The sequence below is a fragment of the Candidozyma haemuli genome (assembly GCF_002926055.2).
Source record: "Candidozyma haemuli strain B11899 chromosome Unknown B_2014730914, whole genome shotgun sequence".
In the NCBI taxonomy this organism is placed as follows: domain Eukaryota; kingdom Fungi; phylum Ascomycota; class Pichiomycetes; order Serinales; family Metschnikowiaceae; genus Candidozyma; species Candidozyma haemuli.
Genome location: NW_020289902.1, coordinates 448,603 through 462,966, shown reverse-complemented (window position 1 = coordinate 462,966; position 14,364 = coordinate 448,603). Strand labels below are relative to the sequence as shown.

General features: G+C 45.8%; 6 protein-coding genes across 6 annotated transcripts; 1 reads left to right on the top strand and 5 right to left on the bottom strand. All coding sequences in view use genetic code 12, as the record gives it.

Annotated features, from left to right (window-relative positions):
- Positions 1–1,200: 1,200 nt before the first annotated feature.
- On the top strand, positions 1,201–3,555 carry PPS1 (Pps1p; the record flags this gene model as incomplete). Its single annotated transcript, XM_025484788.1, has 1 exon — positions 1,201–3,555. One exon carries the CDS (start codon positions 1,201–1,203, stop codon positions 3,553–3,555), a length of 2,355 nt encoding a protein of 784 aa, XP_025339719.1.
- A 47-nt stretch (positions 3,556–3,602) lies between these two features.
- On the bottom strand, positions 3,603–4,217 carry DFR1 (dihydrofolate reductase; the record flags this gene model as incomplete). Its single annotated transcript, XM_025484787.1, has 1 exon — positions 3,603–4,217. One exon carries the CDS (start codon positions 4,215–4,217, stop codon positions 3,603–3,605), a length of 615 nt encoding a protein of 204 aa, XP_025339718.1.
- Positions 4,218–4,475: 258 nt separating this feature from the next.
- HHO1 (histone) lies at positions 4,476–5,300 on the bottom strand (the record flags this gene model as incomplete). Its single annotated transcript, XM_025484786.1, has 2 exons — positions 4,476–5,196; positions 5,254–5,300. The coding sequence occupies 2 exons, from the start codon at positions 5,298–5,300 to the stop codon at positions 4,476–4,478; spliced, it is 768 nt and encodes a 255-aa protein (XP_025339717.1).
- A 1,351-nt stretch (positions 5,301–6,651) lies between these two features.
- CXQ85_001065 (uncharacterized protein) lies at positions 6,652–7,566 on the bottom strand (the record flags this gene model as incomplete). The annotated part of the gene is made up of 1 exon (XM_025484785.1): positions 6,652–7,566. The coding sequence occupies one exon, from the start codon at positions 7,564–7,566 to the stop codon at positions 6,652–6,654; it is 915 nt and encodes a 304-aa protein (XP_025339716.1).
- Positions 7,567–9,635: 2,069 nt separating this feature from the next.
- On the bottom strand, positions 9,636–11,329 carry GPT1 (Gpt1p; the record flags this gene model as incomplete). The annotated part of the gene is made up of 2 exons (XM_025484784.1): positions 9,636–10,700; positions 10,760–11,329. 2 exons carry the CDS (start codon positions 11,327–11,329, stop codon positions 9,636–9,638), a joined length of 1,635 nt encoding a protein of 544 aa, XP_025339715.1.
- A 1,445-nt stretch (positions 11,330–12,774) lies between these two features.
- Positions 12,775–14,166, bottom strand: CXQ85_001063 (uncharacterized protein; the record flags this gene model as incomplete). Its single annotated transcript, XM_025484783.1, has 1 exon — positions 12,775–14,166. One exon carries the CDS (start codon positions 14,164–14,166, stop codon positions 12,775–12,777), a length of 1,392 nt encoding a protein of 463 aa, XP_025339714.1.
- Between the last annotated feature and the right edge of the window lie 198 nt (positions 14,167–14,364).

The window sequence follows — 14,364 nt, the reverse complement described above, 5'->3', positions numbered from 1 at the left end:
AGCCACTAGACCCAAACGAGGCGCTCTGGACTGGGGAGCAGCTGGGGAAGTAGCCCGGCAAGGACAATTGGGGAACCCGAAAAGCCTAACACCAAGCCTAAGACAAACTTAGTAAGAGTTGCTAAAAGAACTCAAAACGGGTATGGGCGATAATGAAGCCTAAAGGTTAAGCGCGCTGGAGAGGGCCAGAACGAGCGATAGGCTAAAGTCAAAAAGAAGGGTAAGCAGGCAACGCCTCGATGGTTGCAGGGAAAAGTCAAAAGCCCAGAATGTCAATTCCACGCCTAAAGCGACCAATTGGTGGAATTCCCCACGCTCCCAGACCGTAGACGACGACGTAGGGAGGTAAGAAGAGGCAGGAAGAGGCAGGAAGATAGACAGGCAGGAAGAGGCAGGAAGATACCTCAATGGCCATAGCACCAGCCATTCCGCCAGGCAGTTCCACCACCACTCAGGCAATTCCTTCCATTTCATTCCATAAGTCACGGTTTAAAGGTACTTATCAACTTCGGTCATTTACATCCTTTCCCTCTCCCTCCTCTTCCTCTTCGTGGAATGCTTTGGCTGGCCTTACGCAGAGCTAAAATAACCACCCCATTGTTTTGCAGCCAAACGCTCCCGCATAAAAAAAAGAATGGGGCCTCACACAATCATCTCGGTTCCCCAGAAATAATGGCAATCCCACATCATCGCCACAAACAGCAAAGCAAGCCAGATAGCCAAAGCAGGGCAATTTCCGTCGATCCGTCGCCCCGATTTCAAAATGTCAACTTCTTTCTCCAACTTCTTCACTGCCACTGCCACTTCTACCTCTAAAGTACCCTGTCCTTGGAGCGCACTTTTCACTTGCTGCGGTGGGCCCCACGAAATGACATATCCATGACGAACACATCTACCGTCACTTGTGTTTCGTCATATCAACACGTCCGTTTTTTCTTTTTGCATCCTCTTTGTCTGGGTAAACTTTACCGTGTGGCCCCTCTCCCAGTCTTACGTAATTTCATGGTACCCCTTGTTCTCTGTGTCTTTGCTTCTTTTCTGTGCCCCAGCCTGACACTGCCGCCGCACTTCGCTTGCTTCCTCTCATGCACCAGGAGAATGCACTATTTTTCGCATCCACTTTGCTCTTGCTCTGGAGCATATAAACGGTCGGTGTCCCCGGGAAAAAGGTCCAAAAGTGTCTTGATTTTTTTATATATCATGTCTCCAGAGTGTATTGTTAACGCTCAAACGAAAGCAAAAACAACCTTGCACTTGGATACTGTGGCTGCCACTGCTTGTCGACCTGCTGGTGATAAGGAAGACCTACTCACAGCGGTGGGACTGACCACGTTTAGGAAAGGTTCAGATTCGACTTTGATGGGCGACGACTTGGATAAGACTGGCCTGCCTCTGTCCACGGAAATCTCAGAAACGCCTTTGCTTGACCCGCCTTCTCCGGCCTCGGTATCCTCGCTAGAGACCCAGGTGCCCTCTCTTTCGCCCTTGGACGCGTTCCATGCTTCCCTTGAAAAAGCCCAGGATAATATCTTTCTTATAAAGTCTCCATCCCAGCTTAAACAGCTTCTTGACTTCTTCTATGGCGGCTCCAATGCCTTGGCTCCTTCCACAACTACCTTTCCTTACTTGCATGGCTTGGCTCAGATCAAACAGAGGGTCTATTTCCACGAGAAGTTCGATCCAAGTACAGATATCAACTTGTTGAATTATGCTCCCGAGGATATCCCTTCCTTGTTTAACCATGACCTTTCTGTGGAGCTCCCACTGATCCCTTTCAACCTTATGACTGTCAGCTCCGTTGATACTGATAAGCCTCGCCTCATCAACTCCATTTCCCTTGAAGATATCTTGACATTAAAGCCTGACGCTCAGGTTACTGATTTTGATATTTCCCTGCTCCAAAAGTTAAGTGACATTTATAAACTCGAAGACCCTTTCTCCGAGACCCAGGAGCTTCTTAACAGAAACTACGACATGCAAGCTCGTCTCATGGCTCCCATGTCCCACTTTTTAGTGTATAATAACGCCATGGACAATTCAGCTAACTCCAACGCTGCCACGGTTCTTTCAAATGTCAAGCTGGAACAACAAAACATCTATGTTGTGGACTTCAAGCCAGAAGAATGGGACCAATGTTCTCCTTACTTGGAAAAGGACGTTACCTACTCCATTGGAGGTCACTCTTCGGTGTTCTACCAAGAACCATATACGAAGAAACTCCAGGTTATGGAGCAGCAGTTGATGTGGCAGCTCAATGGCTTGAAAGAGCTTTTCCCTAGATTGTACATTGGCAATGCTTTCAACTTTAAGCAAATGGTTTCTTCCAGAGGAGAGCAGCAAAACTTTAAGTTGCATATCCATTGCCATGAAAATGCCAAACTTCCTTCCTTAGAAGCATTACGTCAAATTAGCCAGTCCTTGGATCGAGGAACAGCTCATGAGACGTACTTCCTAGAGTTTCCTGACTCCATTGCAAGACACACAGATGAGCTTTCTCCAAAAGAAGTGTTGAGTTATATTAATGTTCTCAAGGTAATCCACACCATTGTGCTTAAGAACAAGGCCAAAGTGTTCTTGTATTCCTTCGATGGATTTACCTGTCTTTCCCTTTTGGCACTAAGCTTATCAATGCTTTGGACTTCAGACACTGTGGAAGAAGCAGCACTTAACATCTTCCGCAAGCCAGCATTCAAGTTATACCTCTATAGAGAAGATTTTGTCTTTCTCAAGCAATTCGAACCATACATCCTTTGGCTTCGGGACAATAGTCTCAACAAAAACTATCATTTGCAACTTCTGTTGCCGATCAGAGAGATTCTGCAACTTCCAAGAAAGTCTCCTGGTCAAATTGATTGGTTCGAAGATGGTAGAGACATGAACTTCCCAGCCTATATTCATGATACCCTTTTCCTTGGTTCAGCAGCTCACAGCTCCTCCATAACAGTCTTAGCAACCTTGGGTATCAACCGCCTTATTTCCATAGATAAGCTTCCAGTCTGGTTCCACCTTCTTGAATGTGTTTTTGAACATGATGCGCCTCCATTTAAAAAGGATAACGTTGTGAAACCAATTTTCCTGTTCAACAATGACAAAGCAAAGGTGTATGAAGTGGAGGTTCCAGAAAGAATCAGAAAGTTGCTTAAGTTCGAGGTCCGTTCGGTTGTATACATCTACAACGTTCGTGACGACGGTAAGGATTCCATGATGCCATTGCTCTTGGAATGTCCTGATCATGTACAACGCAAACTCTTGGTGGATCCAGAGGATAAGTCGTCCAGGACTCTTGTGCATTGCCGTGTGGGTGTGTCGAGATCAGCATCATTGGCTATCGCCTCCATTATGAAACACTTTCATATGGACGTTTTGGAGAGTTACCTTTACGTCCGTGTGAGAAGGTTTAATGTGGTGATCCAGCCTAATCTTCGTCTCTTCTACGAGTTGTTCTTGTTTGACGAGATGTTACAACGTCAAAGAAACCAAGAGTACAGAAGAAAGCATTGCTGGTGGGTTGTCTGCGACCAAATTGCACGGCTCAACAAGAGCTACGTTCGATAAAAAAATTTCAAATCCAGCCGGTCTGGATATCTATTTCTTCCATGTATTTAATGAAGTTTTTCCCACATAGTATAATTGTAGCTGTAGGATCCCTCTGTAATGGGCACCTGTGGTACCTCAATGTCGACAAATTCCGCAAGGGATTTGTGCTCCGCCTGCTTCCATTTCGAGAGGTCCCAATCCAAGAAAGTATCCATTTCAGGCTTCTCAGACTCCTCTCCCACATAGTTTATATGCGTCACAAGTAAATTGTCCACCCTTGGATCAAGCACCAACGAGTTGTATACTTGGGATCCGCCAATGATAAATATCTTATCCAAACGCTTCTCACCGACGCGGTAAGCGTCCGCCTCGAATTGCAGCATTACACTGTCAAATGAGTTATAGTGAAGAACACCATCTGAATCGGTCTCGTTCTTGTTAGACCGAGATAAAATGACATTGACTCTTCCAGGAAGCGGTCTGAACTTCTGAGGAATCAGATCCCACGTTTTTCTGCCCATTATCACCGCGTTCACGTAACCTTCCTTGGCCTTGGTGGTGACATCCTTAAAGTACTTCATTTCCTGTCTAAGACGCCAGGGTAGCTTGCCTTTGGCGCCAATGCCCATGGAAGGCTGAAGGGCAGCGACAATTAGGGAGATTTTAGGACGGGCAGACATTGTTCACTGGGAAGAAGTGTAGTTGGGTTTGTAGTGATGGAGGTTGGTGGGTATACGCGACAGTGCAGGATTATCAATAGTACGAGGTTCATTATAACACAACAATTAACTAAATATACATCGTAAAAGCAGCTGGAAAACTAATATACAAAAATTCAGGACGCTCGAGGCACAGAGCCAAGGGCTGGGTGGAAAAAATCTCGGAAACGAAACTCACAACATTGTCATATCCTTATCAAAACACACACACGAACGCGCTTAAGCAGCCGCAGCCACCACTCTGGACCTAGGAGCCTTGGACGTCAGTTTTGGAGCTCTGGAAGCAGCTTTGGTAGTCTTTGGGGCGGCCTTGGAGGTCTTTGGAGCAGCCTTAGCCTTGGAGGCAGGCTTAGCAGCGGACTTGGCAGACGTTTTGGTGGATGTTTTGGTGGATGTTTTAGTTGGTTTGGCAGCAGCCTTGGTGGTCTTGCCCTTAGCGGCCTTGGTAGGAAGTTTAGCAGCAGCCTTAGTCTTAGGCTTGGTCACCTTACTGGAAGACTTTGCTGTGGTGGATTTGGCGGATGGCTTAGCAGCCTTCTTGGTAGTGGCAGCCTTGGTGGTAGTCTTAGGGGTCTTGGAAGTGGACTTGGAAGTTTTGGTGGTGGCCTTGGTGGTAGCCTTGGAAGTGGCTTTCTTTGTGGAAGCAGTCTTCTTAGCAGGGGTAGCCTTGGTAGTCTTGGTGGTCTTCTTCTTTGGCTCGGCCTTCACGGGTTTAGCAGCCTTAGTAGGCGTCTTAGTCTTGGTTGGTTTAGAAACCTTGGACGAAGACGTCTTTGGCGCCAACTCCTTCTTGGCAAGCTTGACAGGACCCGAAGGGCCCTTTGGCTGGGAGAAGTCACCGTTCTCCACACCCTTTCTCAAGGTAGCATTAAACAAGGAGTCAAAGTTAGGAGCCTTCACAGCAAAGTTATCAAGAACAAACTTCTTAATAGCCTGGCGGCTGGGAGTTAGTTAAAGTCGAAAAAAACACTGCCCATTGGCAATTCAAAATACATACGAAGAGCCTGCTCTTTCCTTCAAGGAGGCGATTGCGGAGACGATCATATCTGGAGTTAGCAAAACAAAACAATTGAAACAAAAAAATCTCTATTTCATACCTTTATAAGTTGCCTTAGAGGCAACAGGCTGGGACTTCGTTTTGGCCATTGGAAACTTTGAAAAAAAGAAGAAGTGTTTGGGTGGTACGAAAAACAAAAACAACAACCTCTGGGGACAGGGATATATAGAGGAAGAACACAACAAAGAGCGAGCCCGAGCGCGACTGGCCGAGTGGACCCGCGAGAGCAGGGCATGAACAATTGGCGTTTTGGGATTTTTTGGGGGTCTCAGGGGAAGTGAGTTAGGATAAAGAGGGTGGATATATTTTGGATATTTGTTCTTTTTTGCCAAAAAATGGCTGGTTTTGGAGATAACTGGGGTGTTTCCAACTGCCTGGCTGACTGTGGTGGGGCAGAAAACAGAGGTCAATTGTTATGGTCACACGTTAAGAGCCAGCAACCATGGGCGGTTTCCAGGTCGGGAAAAAAATCGTGGATTTGGGGAATAAGGGTTGGGTTTTGGAAGTGGTTTTTTTTATGTTTGTTTTTTAATGGGTTTGGAGTTCGGGATGGGTATGGGGGTGGACGGTGGGCTTGCTGTTGGTGAGAAATGGCTGCAAAAGACGTTGGGGCGCACTTGCAGCTGGTGGAATACCAAGATGCATATATGTTAGGAGTGGGAAAGGTGTAGTGGGAAAGGTGTAGTGGAAAGGAAGGAGGATATAAAAGGGTTCTGTTGGATATGGTAGGTATGTTGGAGTGTTTAGGGTGGTGGTTTTGAAGGCTGTTTAGGTATGGAGTAGTGAGTGTGGGATGAGTAGTAGGTATGTAGTTAGATGGATGGGTAGAGCGTGGGTTGGCAGACTATGGATTGGTCTTTATGGTTTTTATGGGCTGTTCATTTCGAAGATGAATTACCTATTTGCTGCAAAGTTTCTTCTTTTTTGTGTGTTCAGAGGAGAACTTGGAACCTGGTTATCCTGTTGATGGAGGTACACTAACATTCATCATATACCACAGACTCTTCGCCAGTATCAATTCCAAACGAGGCAATCTCCATTATAATAAAGTCACAAAACATCCTGCTTCTTATAAATCGTTTGAGTTTGCTTTGGTCGCCTTAAACATTGGTGTCAGCAAATACCTGCTGTCCACTGCAGCTCATTGAATAAGTCGTAGACCAGCGACCAGTAAGCCTTGCAAACCAGACTTCCTTCCGTGTTCCATATAAGCAGCCAGTGGGCCGCTGCCTTATATTCGATAATTACCCGACACAGTATCAGCACTGTCCTTACTATCTACAAATCTATACTCGGCTTGACTATCCCAGCACGAGCTATTAAAAGGACCCCGGGGCCTCATGGACACACCTCCTGTTCACTCCACAAATGGGAGTCGTCCTTCTCGTAAATGTACCGTCTGTCCTTTTCCATTTCGTAGTAGTCCACGGCTTCGATGAACATTGCAACCACAGCAAAGTTTTTAAGCCCACTGTCTTCGCCCTTACCATCCACGCCTCTGCTGATTTTATCAATAGAATTTTGCTTTTCCTCATCCAACATCAGCTTTGGTGCTGGACGACGGAAGGACAGTTTGAGTCCTTTAGAAAGATCATTCCACACTCTGAGCAACTCTGCATCCCAATCTTCTTTCGTAGGCGGCAGAAACTCAATATGAGAAAGATCTTGCAAGTTTGGATATGACACAGCAAGGTTCTGCTGTTCGTTGGCGAGCTTCAGACAAATGACTGGCGACACCAATGGGTAGCTCATAGGCTGTTGTTGAGGGTTCAGCAGCGTGCCGTTGCTATGAAGCTTTTCATGCTGCTTATTTCCCACGGCCAATTCCAAGGCCTCTCCGTCGTCTTCTTCATCCTCGGAGCCTTCGTCGCTCAGAGTATTGAGGCTGCTCAGAATGATGTTTCTAGGTTGGATGCTTGTCACATCTATGACTGGTTGATGTTCCTGGTCGAGAAGACGAGCTCTGCCACGGAACCTGAACTGTTTACGGATTTTTTCAAAGTAGTACACCGCTTCAAACTTGTCGTTGTTCATAAGCTCGCCGTACTTATCCATCCGCTTGTCTGTGCAAAAAAGCATCACATTATTCCCACTGTTATCGAATAGACTGCCTCTATGGACCAAAGTTCTGTTCTTTGGGAACCCGTCCTTATCGACCGAAGCAAACTGGAACGTTGTGAATGGCGGTTTATGGTCTCTGGCGGCGGCTTCGGCCTCAAGCGCCGATGTGAATGTAGGCACCCACGGCGCCATGTATTGGTGTATCATTGGATAAAGTCTAGCTTTTAGGGGGCTTGCCGAGGAAGGAATTATGGATTTTTCAGTGATTCAAAACTGGTGATTGAAGGTTATTCTTGGTTCAGCGTCGGTGGTCGATGGAGCCGATGCACCTAAGCAGAAAAAAAAAAAAAAAGGTGGGTGGTAAAATGAACGGTGCCGTGGAGCGTCTGAATAGGTCGACAAATTAATAAAAAGGGAAACGCAACTCACAAGCTGTCAAACACAACCAACACAAAACAATCAGTCTCTTGTACTATACCAGGTAAAAGTGGTTTCTCGGCAGTGGATCAGACTGGACACTGGATGGGCTTTGAGGTCAGAAGACGTTTAATTGCGCACTGGACCACATGGCAGCAATATTTTCCGGTAGTGAATTTCCGGGCTGGAAAACGGCAGGACGAGAGTGGGAAATACGAGGACCGGGAAGGTTTAGAGGGCAGAATGGGCGGCTACGGGTTTTATGGTTTATTTGGGCTTTTTATGGGTTGAATGTGTGGAAAGTATGGGATAGGTGGTTGGGTAAGCCCAGCTGCGAAGCGCTTACCTGGGAAGGAAGGAGAGTGAGAGGGAGAGGGAGGGAGAGGAAGAGCAATGGTTAAGGAAGGAAGCTGGAGGGTGGAGGGTGAAAGTAGGGCAAGTGAAGGAAGGTAGGTAGGCTGTTTGTGGTTTTTGGACTGGAGGTGTGGACTGGAGGTGTTTGTCTGGGTAGGTTGAGTAGACTGGCTTGGTGGGAACGTTGTCTATAGTAGAGTGTAAGCACTGTAGAAGGTAAACAAGAAAATGTACCTGATTTGGCTCAAAGAAGGTAAATTACCCGTGAATAGACTATTGGCCTTGGATTTGCTGCCAAGGATGGAGGTACGGTGCTGTCCCTGGCCTTCTATGGTGAGTTGACTCTGTTCTCCAGGGGTTCCGTCTTCCCGGGTACTCTCTGCTTAGTTCGTTTTGTTATTATGAATTATGTCTTTAAATGCACGTAGTATGACGTTCCAAATCCTGGGCTCCGTTACTCTGTGTAAGCGTGGCTTGTGGGTTGGCTGGGGTAAGATTACCGATTCGGAAACACCTCCGACGAGCAACACGATAAGGTTTGGTTTACTCTTTGTTGAAGTATTTGTGGTGAAGCGTAAATATAGGGGCAAAAATAGGTGGAAAACTGAATATGAGATTGAAGGGTGAACAGTTGCAGCTAGTTGCTTAGGTGGCATTATATTGTAGTGATTCGGCAAATGGCCAGAAGTATGTGTACTCTGGCATCTAGAACAAAAAAGAAAATTTTCATGTCTTTTATGAATCCTTCTGTTTTCAAAGTGGAAGATGTTTTGCTGTGTTATGGCCTGGGTGGAGTTATTGTGGGTTGAAGTCTTGCCATAGGTCTTGGGTTCTTTCCCACTTGAACATCCTGAACCATACAAGTAGACCTTTCTAATTAGCCCTTCTAATTATTCAAGCCAACACAATTCAAATGAAACTTACTTTTTAATAGAAGCTCCTGTAAGTATTGAAGTCTGGTAGATGTAAATTGGCATCTCTTCGACTGTTCAAGTAGAAAAGACAAGTAAAAAATGAACGAAGAACCAAGCTAGAAGGAAAATCTAAACTACCCAGACAGCCAATTTCTGATATCCCTGCTTCCCCTTTCTTTGAGCCCAATCCTCCTTCTCCTTTCAGCAAACTGTTATGAAGCTTATCGAATATACCTACTTACGTCCCCTCAGTAGAAGCCGCCAAAGCAACTTATCTAAATATCCATAATAGTATCAAATAGCCGAGAGAGTTTCCTCGAGTTTCAGATATCAGATCTTTTTCTTGTGTCAACGTCTCCACCCCAGGCTTTATCAGAAGCTAATCTCAGATGACGAAACAGGCAAGTTGAATCGTGCGCTAAGAAATGTTTTGCAACCAACCACCCGCCAGCCAAGTCTTACCCCTTTATAGTAGAGATAAAGAACCGGTGATAACCGAAGTTTAACAAAACCGATATATGTGTATTGACCCAAGGGCCTGTAATTCTATAATCATAATCCATTCCTGATACCAGCTCAGGATTTTCTGTCTTCAGTGCTTCCAGAAGACTGACGCTTGACACCATTGTAAACCTCCACATTCTCTGAATCTGAATGGTTGATGTACTCGTCGATGTTGGGTCTGGGGCCAATGTACCATTTGTGGGCGTCGACAACAAACCAAATAATAAAACCAAGCATGGGGCCGAAAAACACAAGAACTGTCCAGTTCATGTCCTCAGGGTTGAGATTCAGGCCAGCCGAAGTAGGGAAACATAAGAAAGGAATCATAGTAATCACGAATGCAATGGCTACCAAGCCAATAGGGAGCGACATGCGGCCCAAGTTCCAGGGACCAGGACGGAATGTGTTTCTGGAGTAGGTGAGCTTGAAGATTGTAGGCATGATAAACGAGATGATTGATGAAATACCACCCACAGAAAAGATAGCACCGATGGCAGTCTCACCTCCAAATAAAAGAAGCAAAAAGAGCTGGCCCAAAAACATGTTAATCCATACAGCATTAATTGGAGTCTGGGTTTTTGGGTGCACAATCTTCCAGTATCTGGAGAGTGGGAAAAGACCGTCTCTTGAGTACGAGAAGGTCACACGAGAGGCTGCCAACATACACGAGCAGCCCATGAAAAATGACGAAATGATGGTCAAAGCTGTGCAAGCCACAACGCAAGGTCTTGATAGAAACTGCGTCAAGTAAGTAACGAATGGCTGGCCTAGACTCATTGGGTCTGCTGAGATTTCATCAACGCTAACCACAGTGTAAGCAATAGCCAACATGAAAAGGAAACCAATGGCACCACCAATAGTAGAAGTCAAGCAAATAGCTCTTGGGGCAGCCACAGCAGCGTTAGAACACTCTTCAGCCAAATGGAAAGGCGAGTCGTAACCAGACATGGCCCAAATGACACCCATAAAAGATACAAGAACAGCCACACCGGTTGGAAAATCTGTCTGGTTATCAAAACCCCACGCCATAGAGTTGCTGTTGAATTTGGAGACTTCTCCATCGTACATACCAAGTCTATCGTTGGCAGCAAAGATAATAATAAACACAATGGCCAAAAAAGCATATTGACAGATGTACTCATGTTATTCAACCAGGCCAAGTATTTCGTAGGCATACTGGACATGAAAGCGTGAACCACGTTAATGGCAGTGGTTAAAAGGTAAACGTGCCAGCGTTCAGGGACATATTCCGAGCCATAAGACGCCAAGGCAAGCATCATAGAAGCACCAGAATAATTACAACTTGGTGCAGCAGTGATTTGACACATCCAATTTGAAAAACAAGTGATCCAAGTCAAAAACGGAGCCCATTTCTTAGGCGAAAGCTGTGAAACAGCATAAGGGGTTCCTGCCGAAGTAGGAAATGCAGAGGCCACTTCGGCCATAGAATAAGCAACCGCCGTAACGCCCATAATAGCCAAAATCCACGGCACTGGCGAGCAGCCCACCACCATCTGTTGATACTCAAAAGTAGCAGCCACCGAAGGTAGAAGTCCCAAGACCGAAAACGATACAGCAAAAACCGAAAGCCCAGTGAACTCACGCTGGAACTCCTGTTTATACCCCAAAGCGAGGATCATAGCTTCATCGCTTTCCACGGCATGGTCAATGTTCAATACGATATCCTGGTTAGAGATAACCGACTGGATGCGCAAGTCGTCCACTCTTATCTGAGAGGTGACAGGATGAACCTCTGGATCAGACATGATTAGTTTGTTAAATTAAAAAAACTTCAAAAGGCGGCTACAATGACAGTTATATGGACCATGACAGAGATAAAGGCCGTTTTGCACAATCTGGGGCACCTTGCACAGTTGCTTAACTGGTTTTGGCGATGATTCGTGGGGCCTCGTCCCGATGAGGAACCTTGGTGCGGCATTCTGCCACAGGCCGCTAGCGCACTTGCTGGAATGAAGAAGAGAAGGAATCCAGGCACCAAAGCGTTGGCCCCAAACAGGAAGGACAAAGACAAACCGATAGAAGATCAAAAGGAAGGAAAGAGAAGAAGGAATGAGAAAGAGGGAATATGTATTTGTAGCGGTCTTTGTGTTCATCTCCATCTGTCTCTTCCCTTCACTTGGGTGCAAAAACCAAAAGTTCTTATCAGACTCGCGGCGCCAGGCGGCTAACCCGCCGAGACGAATCCATCTTGTGATTCGGCATTTCTTTTAGATCAAAAGGCTGATAGAGGTGGAGGTGGAGGTTTTGATTCTGGTTTTGCTTTGGTTTTGCTTTGGTTTTGCTCTTTATGTTTTGGTTGTTTCTACCTCTCCTTCCTCCTCTTTGAGGCCTGGGGAAGTGCCATGGGCCGTGCGGGGCTGCCTGGTTGGGTCTTGTTTTTAGTGCCTTTTTTAGTGCCTAGTGCCTTCTTTTTTCTCTGCCCTCGCCCAAGCGCATCGTCTCAGATGGACCTGCCTCTTCTGGCTTCCGCGCTTTATCTGTGCATAGATAACCAAGCGGGTTAGAGTTTGGACGTGGAGAGAAAGTGAAGGTGGTGAAGTTTAGTTAGGGTTTAGTTAAGGTTTGAGTTTGAAGGTGGGTTTGTGGTTTAAGTCAATACGTGTTTGGCGGTTAGATAAGGCGTGTGAGTGGTGCTGGAGGGGGAACAGTTGGTGGTGGTGGAAGTGGAGGGGTTGTAGCGGAGTCTGGTGAGCTACGGCTTTTCGCAGCCATTTCAGGTACCACTGGTGGTGGTGATAGAGGCAGCCAAAGACGAGGGATGGACGTTATAGGAGGTTTGGGAGATAGACTTTAGTGTTTGTTGGCAGAATGATCGGTGGAGGTTGTTGTTTGGTAGTGTTTCGGTACGCCGGTAGCGGTGGTGATGAAGGCATGGGACTGGGAGGTTGAGTGGGTTTTGGATGGTAGAAGGACGAAAGATGATGTAAAGGATGAATTGTTTTCCCTGGAGCAGTGGGTGACGGCTGGGTCTCATGACGTAAATGTGCTGGAATGGCTCCTCATGATATTAACACAACGGTGCTGCTTAAAACATGATCTTGTTTTACTGGGATGTCTCTATATTTTATTCTTTCAAATACCATCGAAAGAAACTATTTATTTATGAAACCTTCCACCACGCCTTCATTATCTAATCATCTATAAGTGATATTATTGAATCGCTCTCTGAGAAAAGCCGTGATATATTTAATTAGTCACTTCCATCATCTTGGTACACTTTGACTGCCTGGGGATGCTCTCCCATCTCCCGTAAGACCTTCACTGTCCACTCGCCTTCCTTCATACCCATAAGCATTGCCATCTTGTTTGCGATATCAAAATCATCGGTTTCATACTGTTCGTTCCCATTATTCCACAAGACCGTTGACCCATTCAAATCATAGACATATCCGTAACCACGTTTCCTCAATCCGGGTTTCCCGAAGTCCACGCTGACGAATAATTCCAATTCAAGTCTCTCTCTAGTTGGAGCGTAAATGAGCTTGAAATCATTATGATATAAGGCGAATGCAAAGGCATTGTATAACGCATCTAGATGTCTCTTCTTGGGGTCCCTGCTGTATTTTGAAAGCGCAAAAGTACAATGGATTAGATCGTATCGAGTTGTTTTTGCGACATAGGCCAACTTTCCAAGCAAACTTCTGAACCTTTTAGCGTCAGTGGCTGAATCGTAGTCACGAGGTTCTAGAGCGGTAGGACGTGGCGTGGGATTAGAGGAAGGAGGTAGGTCAGTCAAACCAAACTCTTTAGCAACCTGAACGAGGTAATCGTCTTGATCAAGAGTAATGTTGCCTTGTCTTTGAGTTATGTTGATATTGAGGTATCTCTTCGCAAGGCCCTTGTCATCGACCGTGTATCTTCTCTTAAGAGCAGTCTTCACCTCCTCAATCGTCTGTTTGTTTTCACCAGCTACCAAAATATCATCCACATATATGACAAGCATTGTGAGTTTCCCATTTTTCCTCATAAAATAGAAACATGGTTCTCGTTGGCTCTGGGTGAAACCGATAGAGCGCAAGAAGCCATCAATTGCCTCGTTCCACAACCTTGGAGCCTGCTTAAGACCATAGATTGGCTTATTAAGCCTGTAACACTCGCTACCAAATCCAAAAGTTAAAACTCCTTCGGGGAGTTCCATGTAAATTTCTTTGTCAAGCTTGCCTTCTAAGAACGCATCTTCGACGACCACCCGATGAATTGGCATTTTCTTGCTTGCAGCCACTGCCACAAAAAGTCTTAAAGCTCCATAAGGAAGAGTTGGAGCAGAAGTCTCTTCGAAATCAACACCTCTAGTTTGGCTGGATCCGATGGCAACCAACTTTGCCCTGGGCTTGCCATTTTCATCATATGAAAAGGCCATGCGACTCTTGATCCCCTTTCTTCCGGAAGGCAATGTACTGCTTTCAAATGTTTCACGTTTGAAGAGCCTATCGTATTCGTCTTGATAAGCGTTCTTCCAAATGCCACGTTCTGGTGAACTCATCGCCTCCTCGAACAGCTTCGGTGCTGTTTTAGAGCTACCTGTCTTCCAGATCCATTCGGACGGGTCTTTTTGCTCATTGTAGTCAATTGGCCCCAGCATAATGAGTAGACTTGTTTTAAAGGTGAAAAAAAGAGTTTTTCCAAAAGCCTAGCAAGTAACAGGGTGGTAAAGTTTTTTGTACTACTTCGTTACATTTATATACCGCGCTATACTATGTTGCATTTATATGCACCGTTGTACGGTGTCTTCCTTTTCGTCTAAATTGACGAGACCTTGACCGAATGTTTCGTTAGACGA